We start from the raw sequence: 17,763 nt of genomic DNA, 5'->3' as shown, positions 1-17,763 counted from the left end.
CCCACAGGGGCACTGGCCTGAGTCCCGGCTGCTCCAATCCAGCTCCCTGCTAATACTCCTGGGAAAACAGCAGAAGGTGGTCCAGGTCCTTGGACTCCTATACCCACGTGGGGCAACTGGATGGAGCTGCAGGCTCCTGGCTGGCCCAGCCCTGGCAAGTGTGCCCATTTGGAGAATGAAGGAAGACACAGAAGAGCCCTCTGTCTCTCGCTCTCACACACTCTGCCTTTCAAAGAAAATGCTTAGAAATAGACTTTCTCACTATTTCTAACACGAGCTCCTCACTGTGCCCAGTGGCAGCCAAGGGCCCACAGGGAAGCCCCTTGGCACCAGGCTCTGGGGTCTCAGCCCAGGACTTGGTGGTCCCTACCTTGGCCAGCGTGGCGTAGGCAAGACCAAGTATTCCGTTCCACTTGATCCCCGGCAGAAAGAAATTCTCCGACTCAAAAATCGTAGCGACGTTGACGAGGAGGGACGTGTTGAAGCCCTTTGGGATGGAGACAAGGTCCTCGCCTAGGCTGCCCGTCCAGCTGCCCTGCGTGTACCTCACGGTGACGTCAATGCCCCTAGGGCGGTACGTGCTGGACCTGCAGGGGAAGGTCTGCACTCAGGACCCCTTTTCCGAGCCACGGGGCCGGGCGGAGCACTGCAGCAGCCAGCTGTCTCCAGCACGTGAGGTCGGCGACTGACAGCCAGCAGCGTGGATGGTGACAGAGTGACAGCTCCCCAGACGCCGTCACGACACGCTGACAACAGTGGTTTTCCTGCCATGTGGAACAGAAGTGCTGGTGGGAACACGCTGCCTCGAGCTTCATCTTCCCACCCAGGCCCGAGTCAAACCCACAGAAACCCCCACAATGGATAAAGACCAAGCCCTTCCTCACAGGCTCCTACAGGGCAGGCCTCACACACCTGCTCAGGCACGTGCTGCAGCGAGCAGGGACAAGGCACACAGGACTCCCTTACACTGCATACAGTGAGGACTGAATGAGAGACAGCCAGGGAAAGAGGGCAGGGCCGAGGACAGCACGTGACTTGGCTGCGAGGCCTCTTGCAGGACACTTGAGGACTGTGCATGTGGCTCTCTGGGTGAGAGACAACAGGTGCCGAGGCCCTGCAGAGTGTAATCCTCCTAGGACCCTCTGACACCCAAGGGAGTTGCCGATTCCTCTGGAAGACAGGAAGGAGCCCACAGAATGCACTCCAGCCCCTGGAAAATCCTCAGGCATGCCAACTACGCAGCTGGAGCTTGCCAATTGTCATTACTATAACGAGATTCCCGAGGCAGGTTGATTTATATAGCAAAGAGGTTTACCAAGCTCACTGGTCCAGAGGTTCTAACCTCACAGGTGGAGCAAGGGAGACAAAGGGAGATTTCCACAGCCAATCAGGAAGCCAGAGAGGCTGGGCGGGGCTCTGCCAAGAATGGAGCAGGGGCCCACTAGAAACACCTTCCACCCTACAAGGGTGGTACCCCAGGACTCAGCCCCCCATGGCAGACCAGGCTTGGGACACAGCCACACCACAGCACCACCCCGAAAGGCACAGCTGTCACTAAAGGGAGTGTCCGATACACTGTAGCCTGCAAGAGCCCCATCCCTGACTCAGGGCTGAGCCCGTGCCAGGTCTAACCTGGGAAGCCTCCGACGCAGGGACACACAGGTCACATGTGTTGGGGCCAGGGAGGGAGCTGCCTCCACTGAGATCTTAAAGACAGGCATTAAGTGGGCATGACCGTGGGCAGGGTAAAGTCAGGTGTCTGGAAGTTCATGGGGACCGTGGGTAGGCCACCCTTTGGAGGTGATGCAGACACAGAGGCCCTGATACCCAGTTGGGCCTCAGAAAGCTCACTGAAAATACACATTACAAAACAGCTACATGGCGCTGGTGCCACAGCGTGGCGCACTAATCCTCCACCCGCGGGGCCAGCATCCCATACAGGCGCCGGGTCATGTTCTGGCTGCTTACGTCCTAGGAAAGCAGCCGAGGATGGTCCAAGTCCCTGGGTCCCTACCCACGTGGGAGACCTGGAAGAAGCTCCTGGCTGTGGACTGGCCCAGCTTTGCCTGTCTCCCTGTCTTTCTCTGTTTAACTGACTTTTTAGTAAAAAAAAAAAAAAAAAAAAACCCTGATTTAGCCTCCTCCCAGCAGTCACCGGCTCCCTTTTCATCCCGAGTCTGTTCCTGAGCACCAGTGAAGGAAAACCGAGAGACTCTTGCCCCAGCTCCTCCCAGGGCCCCCCAAGCGGAACGGCATTTTTTGTGAAACTAGAACCCTGAACTTGCCAACCAGTCGAGCCCAGAGGTCAAGGACTTGCACGCCCTGCGTCTCTCCCCACAGCATCCGAGGTATTCCCACTGGCTGGAAAGCAGCGCATTCAGGAAAACGCACGACCTGGTTTCGTTACATAGTAACTAACACCTGGAACATTCCAGAAAAGAGGGCTCAGACAGATCAGCCTCTGACGCCAATGACGCCTCATTCCCAAATCAAACAGCCAACTCCAATTACGGTGACATCAAACTTGCACATCCACAGCCCGGGACTGGCATCAGAGGCTGACAAATCCCACCAGAAGCCCTATTACAATGGAGATCAGAGGAAACACATACGGAAATATCACAGGGCAGCCAGCCGCAGCTCAGAAGAGACGCCTTTGCCGAGCAGGCAGAAGGGAAGAGAACGTTCCCGGTCAGTGATCAGAGACAAGAGCTGACAGCACACCTCGGGCCAAAGCTGGCGAATCCTTAGGCAAACCGACAACACACAGCTTACAGAGAATGTGAAGTCCTATTCTGATCCTTAGAAGGGTGGATCTAACTCCACTACAAGCCTAGAAGCATGGAGCAAGCAGAGAAGAGAGGAGAGAGAGAAGGGGGAGGGGAAGAGAGAGACAGAGAGGAGGGTGGGGAGAGATAGGTCAATGTCAAGTTAAGGAGTGTTCACCCTGCAAAGTGAATGTGGGAGCCACGGTGCAGTGGACAGGACAGACTGCCGGAAACGCAGACACGGGGAGACCGTCACCCGGCACAGCTCAGGAGCTGCCTCCCAGCCTTGCTAGAAAGTTCCCCCGTGCTGTAAGGTGTGCTAGGCTGAGAGGACAGGCCGAGCACCTGGGTAAGTCCAGCAGGGCTGCACCTGCAAAGGCAGGAGGCAGGCGGAACCCGGAGGCGGAAGTGGCAATGGACGACGCTGACCCTGGAGGGCAGTGTGGGTTTTCCCCTGGACAGCGGTACGACCTGTTCCTCTCCACTTCAACCCAGAAACGGGAAGCAGATGGGAACCCCAGGAGCGCAGAGAGCTGACAGGGCGTCACAATGCTCTCGGGTTAGTGGGAGGAATGATAAGCCAGGGCCAAGCCAGGAGGGAAGCTACAAAGCCTGTCCTGCTGGAGCCCGAGGGACACACACAGCTCCCTCAATGAGGATGATGCTGTGTTGACAAGTGACAGATGAATTCCAGAGATCAGCAGACACGGCAATGCTGATGGGGACTTTAGCAATGGCACCAGCAGGGCAAAGGAGCCGGGCTGCAGAGGCGACCTTGACCTGAAGACTCCAGGTGCCACCTCTGCGCACTGACAGGTGCAACACAATGCCCACCCCACTCCCCGCCCCCCCATCCTCTACAGTGGCTGTGCCCCCCCCCCCCGTATCTGCAGACATGGGACAGGAAGTGACATTCTCAGATGGGAGGGGGGCTGCTGAGTAAGGGACAGTTCCGCTGTGCTGCAGTGTCGGGAGCCAGCACAGGAACAATGCTGGTTGTTCCCTGGGAGAGTTTAGGAAATGCTGGGGTTGCTGGCTGCCCCAAGAGGCACGGGGGTGTGCAGAAAGAGGCACTGCTTCCTGTCCCACAGGAGAAATCCTCCGTGGACCTCCTGCATGCACAATGTGCCCGCTGCTGCCAGGGATCCCGCATGGAGGTTTGACACGGGCCGGATATGAACTGCTGCTGAGGTTGGTGGGGGGTGGGCATTTTGGAAGGCCTCCTCGGCAGCCCAGGCTGCACTGCGAGTCGGGGTCTACCTCCACCTGCCTTGGTGACACTCCCGCGGTCTCCTGGAGCTTCTACTTCCTGGTGCAGTGCAGCCAGCTTGGCATGCCAAACCCTCTCGTGTCGCCCACTACATGTTGCCTTCTTCATGCTGCCCTGCACACGGTGTCTCCCTTATCCAGAACGCACCCCAGCGTTTACACTCCTACAACAAAGCCCAGGAGGTGGGGCCAGAGGTGGAGGGATGTGCGGGCTTTCCCAGCTGCGTCTTGTTCTATTATGCTGGTTGGCTCCGGCTGCTGCGGCTGCTTGGGGAGTGATTCATCGGACGTAAGATCTTCCTCTCTGTCTCTCCTCTCCATATATCTGACTTTCCAATAAAAGTAAAGAAACCTTTTTTTTTTAAAGTGAAGTTCATGAAAAATGGAATTGGAAACAAGTGTATTTTTGGTCCCGAATGAGGAAAAGTCTTGAATGCATGCCAACCTTGCACAACAGGCATTTCCCATGAACTTCTGGAGGATTCCTCACACAGAACCCTTCCGCACGCAACAGCCTCCTGGCTGCTTTGTTCCGCTGCATTCCAAAGTGTGCCCGTTTACACGGTGCCCCAAACCCAGCCACACCCACAACGGCCCCGCCATTTACCTGTCCGCCTCAAAGTAGGAGTCCACGTAGGGATGCGGGGCCCCTGCCACGGCGAAGTTACTGCTGCCCGTGTCCACGAGGATCTGCAGCTTTCATCGGGCGAGGAGAAAAGAGAATAGCACAGCAGGTCACTGGAGAAGGCTCGAACAGTTCCTAAAAGTCCACGCCCGAGTGTGCTCTGTCACTTCCCCGGGGCGCACTGTGCACCCAGCCCGGCAGGGAGTGAGCCCTCGGCCTCCCACACACACACTCTGTGCCATACTGGGCTTCCTTCTCTAGCCCCAGGGGCCTGCTGACAAGAGCCCGTGGGCTTGTGGGGTGGTCCCTCCCCACACAGGCCCTGGGCACACCTGCTCCCAAGCACCCCCTCTCGAGTCTCCTGGAAGTTTAATCGGCGCGCAATAGAAACAAGTTCCTCAGTGGCAGACGGGTGACTTTGAGGTTTCTGGGGTCCCTAAAGGGTCTCCCTTCCCACCTCTTCCTGCCCTGCCCCCAGAGGCCGTTGCTCTCCGACTTCACCACCCCGCTTTGCTTTCAGGAACGTTCCACTGGTGCTCTAGCTTTGGTCTTCAGCCTGGCTTCCTTCACACAGCCTGCTGGGGAGGCTCCCGCTGGCAGCCATGTGACCATGACCTCGCTGAAGTGCGGTGCGTGGCCTGGAAGAGCAGCTCCCTGTAGCACAACCAGCATGTCCCTACTGACCAACGACTCCGCGTCGTCACACTGTCCTCTCATGACTCCACCTCTCTCGCCTGGCAGACAACGATGCTTCTGAGAAAATACTGATTCTTATTTGCTTGCGAGAGAGAGAGAGAGAGAGAGAGAAAGAGAGAATCTTTTATTTACTGGGGCATTCCTCTCTAATCCCACAATACCCAGGGCTGGCCAAGGCAAAGCCAGGAACCAGGGTCTTCACCTGACGTGCCAGGAGGGTGGCAGGCCTGAGCAACTGAGCCAGCCCCTGCTGCCTCCCAGGATACAGCAGTAGGAAGCCAGATCAGAAGCGGAGCACCAGGACTCAACCAGGAACTCCAACATGGGGTGAGAGTGTCGCACAGGCAGCTTAAGCAGCTGCCCACAACACCCACCTGGAGGAGGCATTTGCCATTGACCGTGTTATGCCCAGCGGGGAGCTCAAGTCCAACCGTTCACAAAATGAACACAATTTTTAGAGCAAAACACAGAATAGACAGATATAGCCCACGAGGTAAAAATCAAGCTTAAAACCAACAGATGAGGCCAGTGTTGTGGTGCAGCAGGCTAGGCCACTGCCTGCAGCACTGGCATCCCGCAGGGGTGCAGGTTCAAGTCCAGGCTGCTCCACTTCCCATCCAGTTTCCTGTTAATGACCTTGGGACAACAGCAGGGAACAGCCCAAGCCCCTGGGGCCCTGCACCCACAGGGAGGCCTCGATGGAATCCCAGGCTCCTGGCTTTGGCCTGGTCCAGCTCTGGTTGTTGTAACCATTTGTGTAGCCAATCAGTGAATGGGAGATCTCAAACTCTGCCTTCCAAAGAAATAAGTATTTTAAAAAGCATTAGATAAGAAGGTGAGACAGGTAAGGTTTTCTTTGTCGAAATTGTGATTGTATTTATTTGAAAGGTGGACTCATGTACAGGCTCACTTCCTCAACGCCCACAGCAGTGAGGCTGCCCAGCAGGAAGTCAGGAACTCCAGGCAGGTCTCCCACATGGTTGGCAGGCACCCAGCCATATCACCCACGCGCGCCCTCACCTGCTCCTCCCAGGGTGCTCGTGGGACACAGAATCAGGACCTGGGCCTTGAACCCAGGCTCTTTGACACAAGACACGGGCATTCCTCACAGCGTCTTCACCACTGGGCTGGACACCCCCACCCCCAGGACAGGCAAGGGTTAATCTGGGATCCTCCCATCAGCGCTTGGGAGGCGGTCTTGGCTGCAGTCATCCACTCACTTCCTGGCCTTGCAGGAGGCAGGGCGAGGAGGTAAGGAGGCAAGGAGGAGAGGAGGTCAGGGAGGCAAGGAGAGGAGGCAGGGTGAGGAGGTGAGGAGGCGAGGAGGCGAGGAGGCGAGGAGGCAGGGTCTCATGTCCCAGGTCGACATGGCTCATCCTCTACATTGCTGTCCCAGGACTGCCAGATGAGAGCTGTCACAGGTGTGGGCCCCCAAGTGCAGGGCCAGGGCGTGGGCAGGGCTGTGGCCCCCTCCACTACACTGAGGAGGTGGGAGTTGGGGGGCCTCCTTCCCAGAGAGGCTGGCAGGCCTTAGGCTGTGTTGTTGCCTGAAATTTTTAAGTTACTTATTTCCATTCTATGAGAAAGCGAGAGATCCCCCATCTGCTGGTTCATTCATCAACTACGATAGGCACACTGAAGCTGGCACCCAGGCAGGACTCAGCCTTGGCACCCACGTGGGTGGCAGGGATTCAAGTACACAAGTCGCCACCCGTCACCTCCTGGGATGCACCTTAGCAGGAAGCTGGAGGGGAAGCAGAGAAGCCAGGCCCGGAAGGAGACACAGCGATGTGCGACGCTGGTGCCAAGAGGCGTCTCAGTTTTTAAAGATGTATTCATTTATTACAGAGAGAGAAATGAAAGGGGAGAGAGACAGATCTTTTACCTACTGATTCACTCCCAAAACAGCCAACAGCTAGGTCCCTCCAGTTCTCCCATGTGGGCGCAGGGGCCCAAGCACCTGGGCCATGCTCTGTCGCTCTCCCAGGCTATTAGCAAGGAGCAGGATTGGAAATGGAGCAGCCAGGACTCAAACTGTGCTCCTATGGATGCTAGCATTGCAGGAGTTAACCTCACTGGCCACATCACAACGCGCTCCCCCCTCCCCCCGCCCCGCTGCAAAGCCACGTTCACTGCTGTACCAAACGGCCACCCTGCTGAAGCCGTGCCCCGGAGAAGCACTTGCAGGTGCCATGGCCGCTCATGAAGGTATCCCTCCTCCAGGCAGGCCCCTCTCCCAGCCTGTGCGGTGGCTTCCGGGAGACCCCATTCTCGGCCATTCAGGGTCAACACAGGCTCTTGAGCCACTCCTGCAGTCAGAGGCGGCAGCCAGGCCTGGAGTTTTCCTTGTGTATGGAAAGCCACCTGTCCACGCCATGCTATTGCCCAAGCAGCGGAGCCTGCCAGAGCTGGCACATGGGAGCCATGACCGTGAGCGCTCACCACTGTCCCCAGGGTGTGTGTCTTAACGTTTCCTAGGGGGCAGGATGAACAGAGAACAGTGAAAGAGAAAGAGGAAATAAAGCACAAGGAATGTGTCAGAGGGAGACCCAGCACCTGCCAAGCCTTTGAAGGGGACAAGAGGATATGTGCTGTGGTATGAAAGGTTGGAAATGCTGGTCACCCTGAAAAAGCGTGGGATTGCACAACAGTGAGGGACTTTTCATCTGCTGGCCACTAAAGGTCACCAGGAGGGAAAAGCCACAGATTCCGGAGCGGCAGCAGCACCCACACCCAGGGCCACGCACCAAGGCCACTTCCCAAGCGTTCTTGGCTCTGTAGGCAGCATGCCTAGGAAATGCCAGTGTGGCCTCGGTCTGGGCCGTGCCCACGTGTGGGTGCCCGGCCGGCAGCCCCGTGCACACGGCTGCTCCCACACACCCAAGCCCAGCCGAGCAGGTGGCACAGTGCTGCTCCCCACACAAGAGCACAGAGTGGCGCCTTCTGGGGGAATGCTTCCCCAGGCTCTTCTTGGCCAGGAATTCCAGCCTGGCTCAGGCAGCTCAGGCAGCTCATCCCATGCCCGCCGAGGGCCCGCTCACACGCCCTGCCCTGGTGGGCCACAAACGCAGTGACCAACGTGTCCACTACATGCCTGCTTTCACACGGGTGGCTTCTTCGTGCTGCTCAGGTGCAACCACAACAGACACGTTCAGGAAAACCCCATGCGGAGTCCTGCCTTGGCGAGTGGGCACCAAGCCGGGCATTCTAGAGTCCAGAATTTGAGAAATGACCCTCAAATAAGCACATGAGGTCAGGCAGGGGCAGGACCGCTCGGGGCCGTGTCTCATCTGAGCAGCAAAGGGAAGCCGGCACTATAAATGGACATCTCTTACACCGATTCTCAGAGACCATTAGCCACCTGTGCAAACAGTGTCATGCTCAAAAGCAAAACCAACTGATGGCTGTCCCACTCTTCCTGCAAATGTCACACAATGCCCTGGAAAGAAATGAGAGCTCAGTAACACCCAGGGTGTGGGTTTCTCCCACACACCTCGCCCCACATCACACACTCGGAAAGTCTGCTGCTGCCTGTACTCCTGGAATCTCCAAAACCATGGCCTGCCTGTTTGGTTCAAGTTCATGTGCACCTAGGTGCAGGTGTACACACACAATGACCCAACTCCTGGGGAAACACTGAAAACACACACCCAGCTCCTAATTCAGAGAACGTCTCTGCACTTTCAAAGCACAATTTACAAGGTCCCGAAAAGCAGAAGAGGGCATTGGCCCTGGCATGTGAGTGAGGACACAGATGCCATGGCCAAGGGCAACAGCCCGGGAGCGCTGGTCCCCACCAAGCAGCCTCCTGTGGAAGAAACCATTACTGTCCCGCACCCAGCAATGAGCAACAAAAGCCAATTTCCACAAGGCCTCAAGGGTCTTCAATTCTGACAGGTGTTGGCTTTCCCTGTTCTAACCCTGCCATCCCACGGGAGGTCTTGGGGTCCCTCCTGTGACACAGGCAGCGAGGGAGGCAGGCCTGACAAGGACGGAGTCCAGGCCTGGACAGAGGGGAGGAAGTGTGGGGAAGGGCAGCAGGTGCTCAAACACCTGCCCTAAAGCTCCATCCAAGCGACACGAGACGCAGGAGGGCAGGGCGGCAGGAATCGAGCATCACCTTTGTTGTCAACGTTTTAAAAACATATTTAACGTTATTTTTATTCAAAATGAAGAGTTAGGGGGGTTGGGGAGGACACACAGAGAGCTCTTCCATCCACTGGTTCACTCCCAAACAGCCACAATGGCTGGTGCTGAGCTGACCTGTAACTCAGATCACCCTGAGGAGCCCCACCCTTGAACCCTGCAGGGCAGTGGATTCCTCGGCAGGCCAGCTCTTGCTGCACCTTTCTCAGCAGGTGGAGAGAGAGGAAAAGAGGCAGAGCATGGAACAGTGGCTCATGGACCGCGGTTCCTAAGCCCATCAGCCGCCCATCTGCAGGCCCAATCCTGGGGCAGTCACACCTGATCAGGTTCCTGGGGCCCTCTGAGCACTGTAGCTCTGGAAAAGCATCTCTTTTACTCAAACGCGTCTTGTTGGAGAGAGCGAAAATCGCTGTCTGCACGTCTCTCTACTGCCTGAAATGAGGGTTAATAAACCAGGAGGAGGGGCTACAGAATGTGGCTCAGAGGAACAGTTCGGGCACAGGAGGGGCCTAAGAGGGTGCTCAGAGCAAACCCTGCATCAGAATCCTGGATCACCTCACTGGGGGAGGGGATTCCTTCAAGGAGCTCCGCAACTTTTGCAACAAGCCACCCTGGTCACAGCGCAGAGGACACATCTGTAAGGGGACTTGGCAGCCAAGTCTGTGGGTGCGTGGCTTCAAGTCCCTTCTCTGCTGGACACATGTCCTTGCGGCATCTCTCCCTTGCTGCCTCCTGATGTGGCCCCAGGGCCTGGGTGCTACGCAGGCAGCCGTCCCTCCAGGAGGCTCAGAGGAGGGGACGCTGCCATGGACGTGACCGCGAGATGGAACACTTGCAAGTGACCCTGCGTGGCCCAGGACCGGGCAAGCAGAGTTCTGCCTGGATCGCACACGCTGACATCTCGGTACCAGCTTCCTCTGCCCCGATTCAGTGAGTTGCCAGCCGGTGCCCTGCCTGTTTGCCTGTGCCCACTCCTGCCCCTGACTCTTGGGTCTTCTGCCTTCTCCCCAATCACCCCGGTGGGTTTGCACTGGAAGCACAGTACCTGGCACTTGATAGCGGCCCACTGGATGGATGAATGAGTGATGTAACCATCAGGGAACCATTTTATCCTAGATTTTGTCATCTCCAGTTCGTCTGGACCCTGGCTGGCTCCCTGCAGGCCTTTGGTGAGTTCCAGGGTCTCACTGTCACTTGTCCATGTGGGATACTGTCCCCACAAGCTCCCCCCGTCCCTCTCAATGTCTGTCTGTGGCAGCTGCTGTCCCTCCTCCCAAGGGGCCAGTCACCTTGGCAATGATCGACTTAGCTGGAGACAGGCAGGACTCAAGATGGGAGGCAGGGTACACAGCACAGCCCTTAGGACCCCTCTGCCCCTGTGCCCAACCTGTGCCCACAGGGCTGCAGTGTCGGCTGGCTGCGCTCTGTAAGGAGATGGCCCGTGGTCACGGCTAAATCAAGGGTGGTGAGGGTCGCACAATGCTGTCAGACAGCTGCGAAGATGGGTGATGACCGACGGGAAGGCTTAGTGCAATAAAGCTGCTATTACAAAGTTGCCCAATAACATAGTAAAAAGACTCGTTCCTCCCTCAACAGAACAAGGGCTGACCAGGAGACAGCGTCCCCTCACGCACAGTCAGGAACACTCGGGGTTTTCCTCTGTCCACCCCCAGCCCTGGAAGGCCAGGGTCTGCACTTACGCTCTTTCTGGCCCAGCAGCAAGTGCCTCAGGATGGGTGCTGTGTTCACTGCCAGGGGGCCCTTTGGTGGAGGCCATGGCTCAGGGAGAGCCGCCCCTCAGAGAAGGAAGACCCTCCGCGCCCACCCCACAAAGGGGTCTGTAGGGGTCCTCCCTCAATTGTTCATCTTCTCTGAAGGCTGCCTTAGTGCCAGTCACAGCCCCAGAATGGTGGCACGTGAGGCAGTCTCTTCTCCCTGCTTCCCCAGATCCCAGGGCTGTGAGGCTGGCACACAGCTGCCCACCAGTGACCTGCGGAGCCAGGCTGAGAGCTCACAGGGCAGCCCAAGCAGCCCCGAAGGTGGGTGTCCCACCTGAGGACACTGCCGGTTGGTCAACAGATGCTCACGGCCGTGTTGTCTTGGGAGAGTCAGGCCTGGTTCCTGCTGACCTCTTTCCAAGCAGAAACCAAAATGTGCTTGTTTGCACCGGTGACGGCTCCCTCCCACCTGCTCCTCAGGTGTCTTTAGAGGCTCAGAGGCCAAGCAGGAGAACAGAGCAGCCTTCTGTCTTGGGCAATGCCAGGGTTTCGCAGGGTTCCCTGATGCCACTCGAGTTTCATGGGCCGCCCACCTGCTGCAGAGCCATCAGTGGACCAAGGGGCTGAAGCCCATGTCAGGATATTCGATAAGCCTCCTGATTGTGTCTCAGGGCTGGGCTGCACGCACAGCCACCAACAGCAATGAGCCCTCTCCCACAGACAGAACAATCCACATGAAAACCAGGTCAAGGAAGCAAACTTGCAGCTTCATGCCCATATCTGGGGACAATAGGGCTGCTCCTTCCCGAAAGGACAGCTAAAGCCACCTCCAGCCCCGCCCAAGAACTCATGATACATTGCCTGGGAATATCTGGAAAGTTCTGGAACTTTCCAAGAGACTTCAAGAGCAGTATGCAAATGTCTTCACTCTCAAGTCATTGAGACATAAGCACTGGTTTCAGTCCTGGCTGCTCCATTTCTGATCCAGAGCCCTGCTAATGCTCCTGGGAAAGCCACAGAAAATGTCCAAGTGGCTGGGTCTGGCACCCATGTGGGAGACCTGGGCGGGCTCCAGGCTCCTGGCACCATCCTAGTCCAGCCATGGCACCTGTGGCTGTGTGGTGAGAAAAGCAGCAGAGAGAAGATCTCTCCCCACCATCCCCGTTGCTGTCTCTCCTGTCACTTGCCTTTCAAATAAATAAGAGACACCTTTTTAGAAGATGCATTTGGAATTTTATGGAATGCTGCCTGGTGCTCCATGGTTGACAACTGCAATGGAGCAGCCGTATCCAACTTGAACTCACCCTGGCTCAGCATTCAGATTCAGTAACTGTTTTAATAACCGTGGAGAGAGAAGGCTGGCATACATGGCCCGCTGGGGACAGGTTGGCTCTTAGACCCCTCCTCTACTTAGGTGTTCATTTCCCCCAATCGGTGGTAACATACACATCACATAAAACTTTCCACATTTTTTCAGGTTTATTTATTTATTTGAAAGGCAGAATCATGGATAGAGAGGGAAGGACAGAGAGGTCTTCCATCCGCTGATGAACCCCACAAATGGGCCAGGCAGAAGCCAGGAGCCAGCAGCTTCACCTGGTCTCCAATGCGGGTGCAGGGGCACCTGAGCCCTCCTCTGCTACCCTCTCAGGTCCTTCTGCAGGGAGTGGGGTCACAAGTGGAGCAGCTGGGACTCAAACCAGCACCTACGCGGTGTCACTATATGTCAGTGTAACAGGCGGTGGTTAACCGCTACACCGTGGAGCTGGTCCCATATACCACCTCCACGGCGTGCAAGTGCTCAGTTTCCATTCACCTTGCTGGAGAGCCAATCTCCAGAACGCTTCTCTTGCAAAACTGCAGCAAGGGCCCTCTGTGCCCTCCCGGCCCCTGGCTGCGCATGCGCTCCCCTGGCTGTGAATGCGCTCCCCCTCGGGACAAGAACTCTACAGCATCTGCCTGGTTCCATCGTCCGCCCCTACAGGTGTCAGAACCCTCACGCTTGTCAAGGCAGAGCGAGAGCCCCTCTGCATGCCACGCATGGGGTGATTCCACCTGCAGGCTGAAATCCCGGCCCCACAAGGATGGTGCAGGACATGGGACTCGGGGTGACTTCGTGCAGGAAAGTGGAGCCCTCACGGACAGGCAAGTCAGCAGTCCACAGCCAGGACCAGAGCCCTCAACAGAACCCGACAGGACCAGCTGCGCAATCCTCAACTTCAGGCTCCTCTACTGTGAGCGCTGATTTTACACTGTAACCCAGTCCATCTAAGGTGGGTCCCATGAGGCTTAGCCACCGAGTTACAAAACTAAGTCACAAGCACTTGGTCTGTCAACACACTTTTATTTATTTTTAAAACTTGTTTTTATTAGAAAGTCAGATATACAGAGAGGAGGAGAGACAGAGAGGAAGATCTGTCCGCTGGTTCACTCCCCGAGTGGCTGCAATAGCCAAAGCTGAGCCAATCCAAAGCCAGGAGCCCCGGAGCCTCTTCTGGGTCTCCCACGTGGGTTCAGGGTCCCAAGCCATTGGGCCGTCCTCAACTGCTTTCCCAGGCCACAGGCAGGGAGCTGGATGGGAAGCACGGGTCACCGGGATTAGAACCATGGCCCATATGGGATCCCAGGTGTGCAAGGTGAGGGCTTTAGCTGCCAGGCTATCGCACTGGACTCCATGAAATACTTTTAAAAAGTGTGTTGAGGGGCCCTGTGTGGTAGCCTAGTGGCTAAAGTTCTCGCCTGCACGCACCAGGATTCCATTTGGGTACCAGTTTGTGTCCTGGCTACCCTGCTTCCCATCCAGCTCCCTGCTTACAGCTTGGGAAAGTAGTCAAGGACAGCCCAAAGCCTTTGGACCCTGTACCCATCCATGTGGGAGACCCGGAAGAGCTCCTGGCTCCAGATAAGCTCAGTTCCAGCCATTTTGGTCACTTGGGGAATGAATCATCGGGCGGAAGATCTTCCTCTCTGTCTCTCCTCCTCTCTGTATGTCTGACTTTCCAAATAAAAAATAAAATAAATCCTAAAAAAGGTACTTCCTGGGTGGGCACCTGACCGAGCCTGCACCCCAATCACAGTGCCCGGGTTCGAGTTTGGCTCTGTTGCTTATTGCAGATCCCCGCTGAGGCGCCCTGAGAGAGACAGGCAGCACGGATGGCCAGAGTGCTTGGGCCCCTGTCGGCTCCTGGGGAGGCACAGACTGGGCCACAGGAATGAGAGCTGTGCTCCACTTAAAACTGACCTGCAGGCCCAGTGAGATGGCTCAACAGACTAATTCTCCACCTCTAAGTGCCGGGATCCCACATAGGTGCTGGTTCGTGTCCCAGCTGCTCCACTTCCCATCCAGCTGCATGGTCTGGGAAAGCAGAGGAGGATGGCTCGAGGCCTTGGGCCCTGCACCTGCCTGGGAGACCTGGAGAAGGCTCCTGCCTTCAGACTGGTTCAGCTTCCAACCACTGCAGCCATTTGTGGAATGAACCAGCACACAGAGGGTCTCTCTCTCTCCTTCTCTTTGTAGATCTGCCTTTCCAATAAAAATGTATTAAAACAAAATCCAGCACTTTGCCTGGACCTCTTCAGAGACCAGAGCCTGGAAGGAGCAACTGGGAAAGACCTGCCCTGCCTCCGCTAGGGTACGCTCCCCAGACTACCATCCCCACCCCAGCGCTGCTCCCCTCCTCTCCCCCTCCCCCTGCTGGTTCTGGGCCAGCAGCTGCTTCTGCGTGGTTCCTCAAAGGCTTTGATGTCTTGGGTTCTATCCAAAGGAAAACCAAAAGAGTGTTTGGTGGGCACATCACAATCAAAGACAGCATTCATCACCAGAAAGGCACCCCCAGGCCCTTCCACGTGGACTCCTCCGGGGAAAAGCATGCTGACCCCTGCACTTCCGGGGTGCCACCTAAGCATTATGCAAGAACACCCAGAGAACAGAGGAGCACCTGGCTTGTGCCTTACTCCCATGCAATCAATGTTGTCCTAATTACAGCACAGAAGAAACCTTCCAGAATATTCCAGAACTTTGGCTGCGGGTGGGGTAGGGACAGATGCCGACATGTGAAGCCTGGCAGGATCCCCGACAAGCAGGTGAGAGCCCCGTGCACTGTGGCTGACCTCGGCCCAGGAACAGCAGACACAGCCACGGCCAGGCCTGCATCCCTTCCTGGGTGGACAGGCCTCAGTGTCTCCACTTTCTCCCCGTGGAGGCTCCGGCCGTGCTCGGCCCCCACTCCCTGCCCACGCTGCCAAGGCCAATGCTGCTGCCCTGCCTTCTCAGCTGTGGCCTGTTGTGGGGTGCCACACAGCTTGTGCTGCTTCTTCCCTTGGCCTCCGGACCCTAGGAATCCCAGCCTCCCTCACCTCCACGTTTTGGGGGTACCCAGGCCCATCGCTGGACTTGGTCTCTTTTCTGCCTAGACCCACTCTACTGGGAGTGCATACACTTGTGGGCATCAAAGAGCACTCCATGGTGTGGACTCTCCAACCTGGGTGTTCAGAGACCACTTACGCAACCTGAACTGAGCCAGCTGCAGCCACAGGAGCGGGCCTCTTGATTGGTGTGTCGACACCCACACCCCCCCGTTACTTTTCTTGCAGCCATAGCCCCTGCCCCAACCTCCCTCCCACCAACAGCCACCACGATGCCTCCTTGGGGTCCCTCCAACAGGCGAGGACGCCTGCTCAGGTCCGTTGAGCACTGTGCCCCACACCGTCCCGCTGCTCCCTCGCTGCAGCAGCCTGTCCCTGGCCAGCCACAACACATGAATGACAGGTGCCCACACACACAGTCCGCTGTTCACACCCTCCTGTCTTCCACAGCACCCATCACTGTCTACACAGCGTTCTGCCTGTCACTTCCATCCAAACGGAAGCTCCCACAAGGCGGGGCTGCCAGGCACTCTGCTCACAGAACAGCGTGTGGTGTCGAGTCCGTGGCCGGGCAGGTACCAAGTGCAAGGCGGAGCTGTGTGACTGTGGATCATGCATGTACTATGCTAACTGCCTCATCAAAGCAACAATGTAGCCCTGCCCCTAGACCCAATCTGAATACCTGAATGTGGGTGCTGAATGTTCAAGGATTGAAAGCAATCTTAGGGTTATGGTCTTGCCCCGCCCAGTCAGGACAATCATGCCAGGAATTTACAGGAAGGACACAGTCTCCCACCCAGAGGATGGTGCCATGATCACCTGTGGATGGCAGGGACCCCATGGGTAGATGAGCAGCCAAGTGCACCCTACGGGACTATGTGTTATCCAACCCCAGGGGTGAGCCTGGCTCTGTTGTTCCTTGGTGGTGGGAGGGGCACTGCCAGGGCCGCTGCTCCACGGCACCCAGCTGAGGACCCCCATGCCAGGAGGGAGGCCTGGGGACCGATGGCTGATGAGAGGGACTCGGTGTCTTCTGGGTGGTGAACTGTTCCCAGTACTCTCCCACGCCCAGACCCGGGCCACTTCCTTGTAGTCATTCCCTCTGCCACCCATGACTTACTGCACATACGTGGCCCCCCTGTAGCCCAGACGTCTCTCCCATGGGCACAGGTGGGCAGGCTGTGCCAGTGCTGGGCGTGCTGGACATGCAATATCACATCCCGCCTGCACCTCCCCACAACAGCAGTGCCTCAGGCTCCCATTCAAAGTCAACATCTGGCCTCTGTCCCTCCTCCCACCACCCAGAAATCAAACACACATTGGTCACCTGTCGAATCGCCACAATCCAGTTAGCAGCAACAGCCTCAGTCCGCCGTCCCAGCAGACCGCAGCGCAGCTGGAAAATTCCCAATCCCTGGCTGACATGAGAGCTGCAATGACATCACAGCACAAGGTGCCATGCGCAGGTGCAATGATGCCAACATCAACATTCCCAGAGCGGTGCCCACAGTGTGGGTGGGATCCAACACTTGACGGTGGCCTTAAGGATGACGTGACACTACAGTTGCAGTGTTTGCCACGGAACACTAGTCATCACTAACGTCTCCACTTTCCTCTTGCAACCAAACAGGTAACTTCAACAGCATGCTGTGTGCTGCCAGCAGCAGCTCGCGCAGTGCCACCGGGAGGTCCCCTGCAGTGGCCGGCTCACCCTGTGCAGGCCACGCAATGCTCATGTCCCCAAAGACACATCTCCTGGGACGTCTCCTCCTTGCCCAGCCTCACAGGACTGCACGGCTGTCCCCGCGGGCCGAGCGTTACGCGCATGGGGCACGGGGGGCACAGGGGGCACGCCTGAGCAGGCAGCACAGAGACTTCGGAAACACTCTGTCTGTGGACTGCACACACGAGCTCACCATTCCCTGCGGCACTGGAAATGATACGGAAGCTGACAGCTGACAAAGAATGGGCTTTTCCACGTGAGAAAGCCGGCGCTGCAGCGCTGCGTGTTAAGCTACCACCTGCAACACTGCATCCACATGGACGCTGGTTTGAGTCCTGGCCGCTCCACTTCCAATCCAGCCCCCTGCTGATACACCTGGGAATCCAGCGAAGACGGCCCAAGTGCTTGGCCCTGCACCCACACGGAGCCCAGATGATGAAGCTCCTGGCTTCA

At 57.0% G+C, this 17,763-nt stretch overlaps 1 protein-coding gene across 1 annotated transcript in view; it reads right to left on the bottom strand.

Annotated features, from left to right (window-relative positions):
• Positions 1-370: 370 nt before the first annotated feature.
• Positions 371-17,763, bottom strand: part of LOC131478860 (beta-secretase 2-like) — a gene marked incomplete at its 3' end in the record, with an annotated part of 34,149 nt that continues 16,756 nt past the window's right edge. Inside the window, exons 2-3 of the mRNA XM_058659422.1 lie at positions 4,645-4,733; positions 371-587 (exon numbers count right to left, since the gene is read on the bottom strand). Of these exons, the coding sequence (XP_058515405.1) occupies positions 371-587; positions 4,645-4,733 (306 nt within the window). The remainder of the gene's footprint in view (positions 588-4,644; positions 4,734-17,763) is intronic.

The sequence above is a fragment of the Ochotona princeps genome, unplaced genomic scaffold (genome assembly GCF_030435755.1).
Source record: "Ochotona princeps isolate mOchPri1 unplaced genomic scaffold, mOchPri1.hap1 HAP1_SCAFFOLD_3964, whole genome shotgun sequence".
Taxonomy (NCBI): domain Eukaryota; kingdom Metazoa; phylum Chordata; class Mammalia; order Lagomorpha; family Ochotonidae; genus Ochotona; species Ochotona princeps.
The sequence above is the reverse complement of the archived record's forward strand: the minus strand, read 5'-3'. Positions and strand labels throughout refer to the sequence as shown.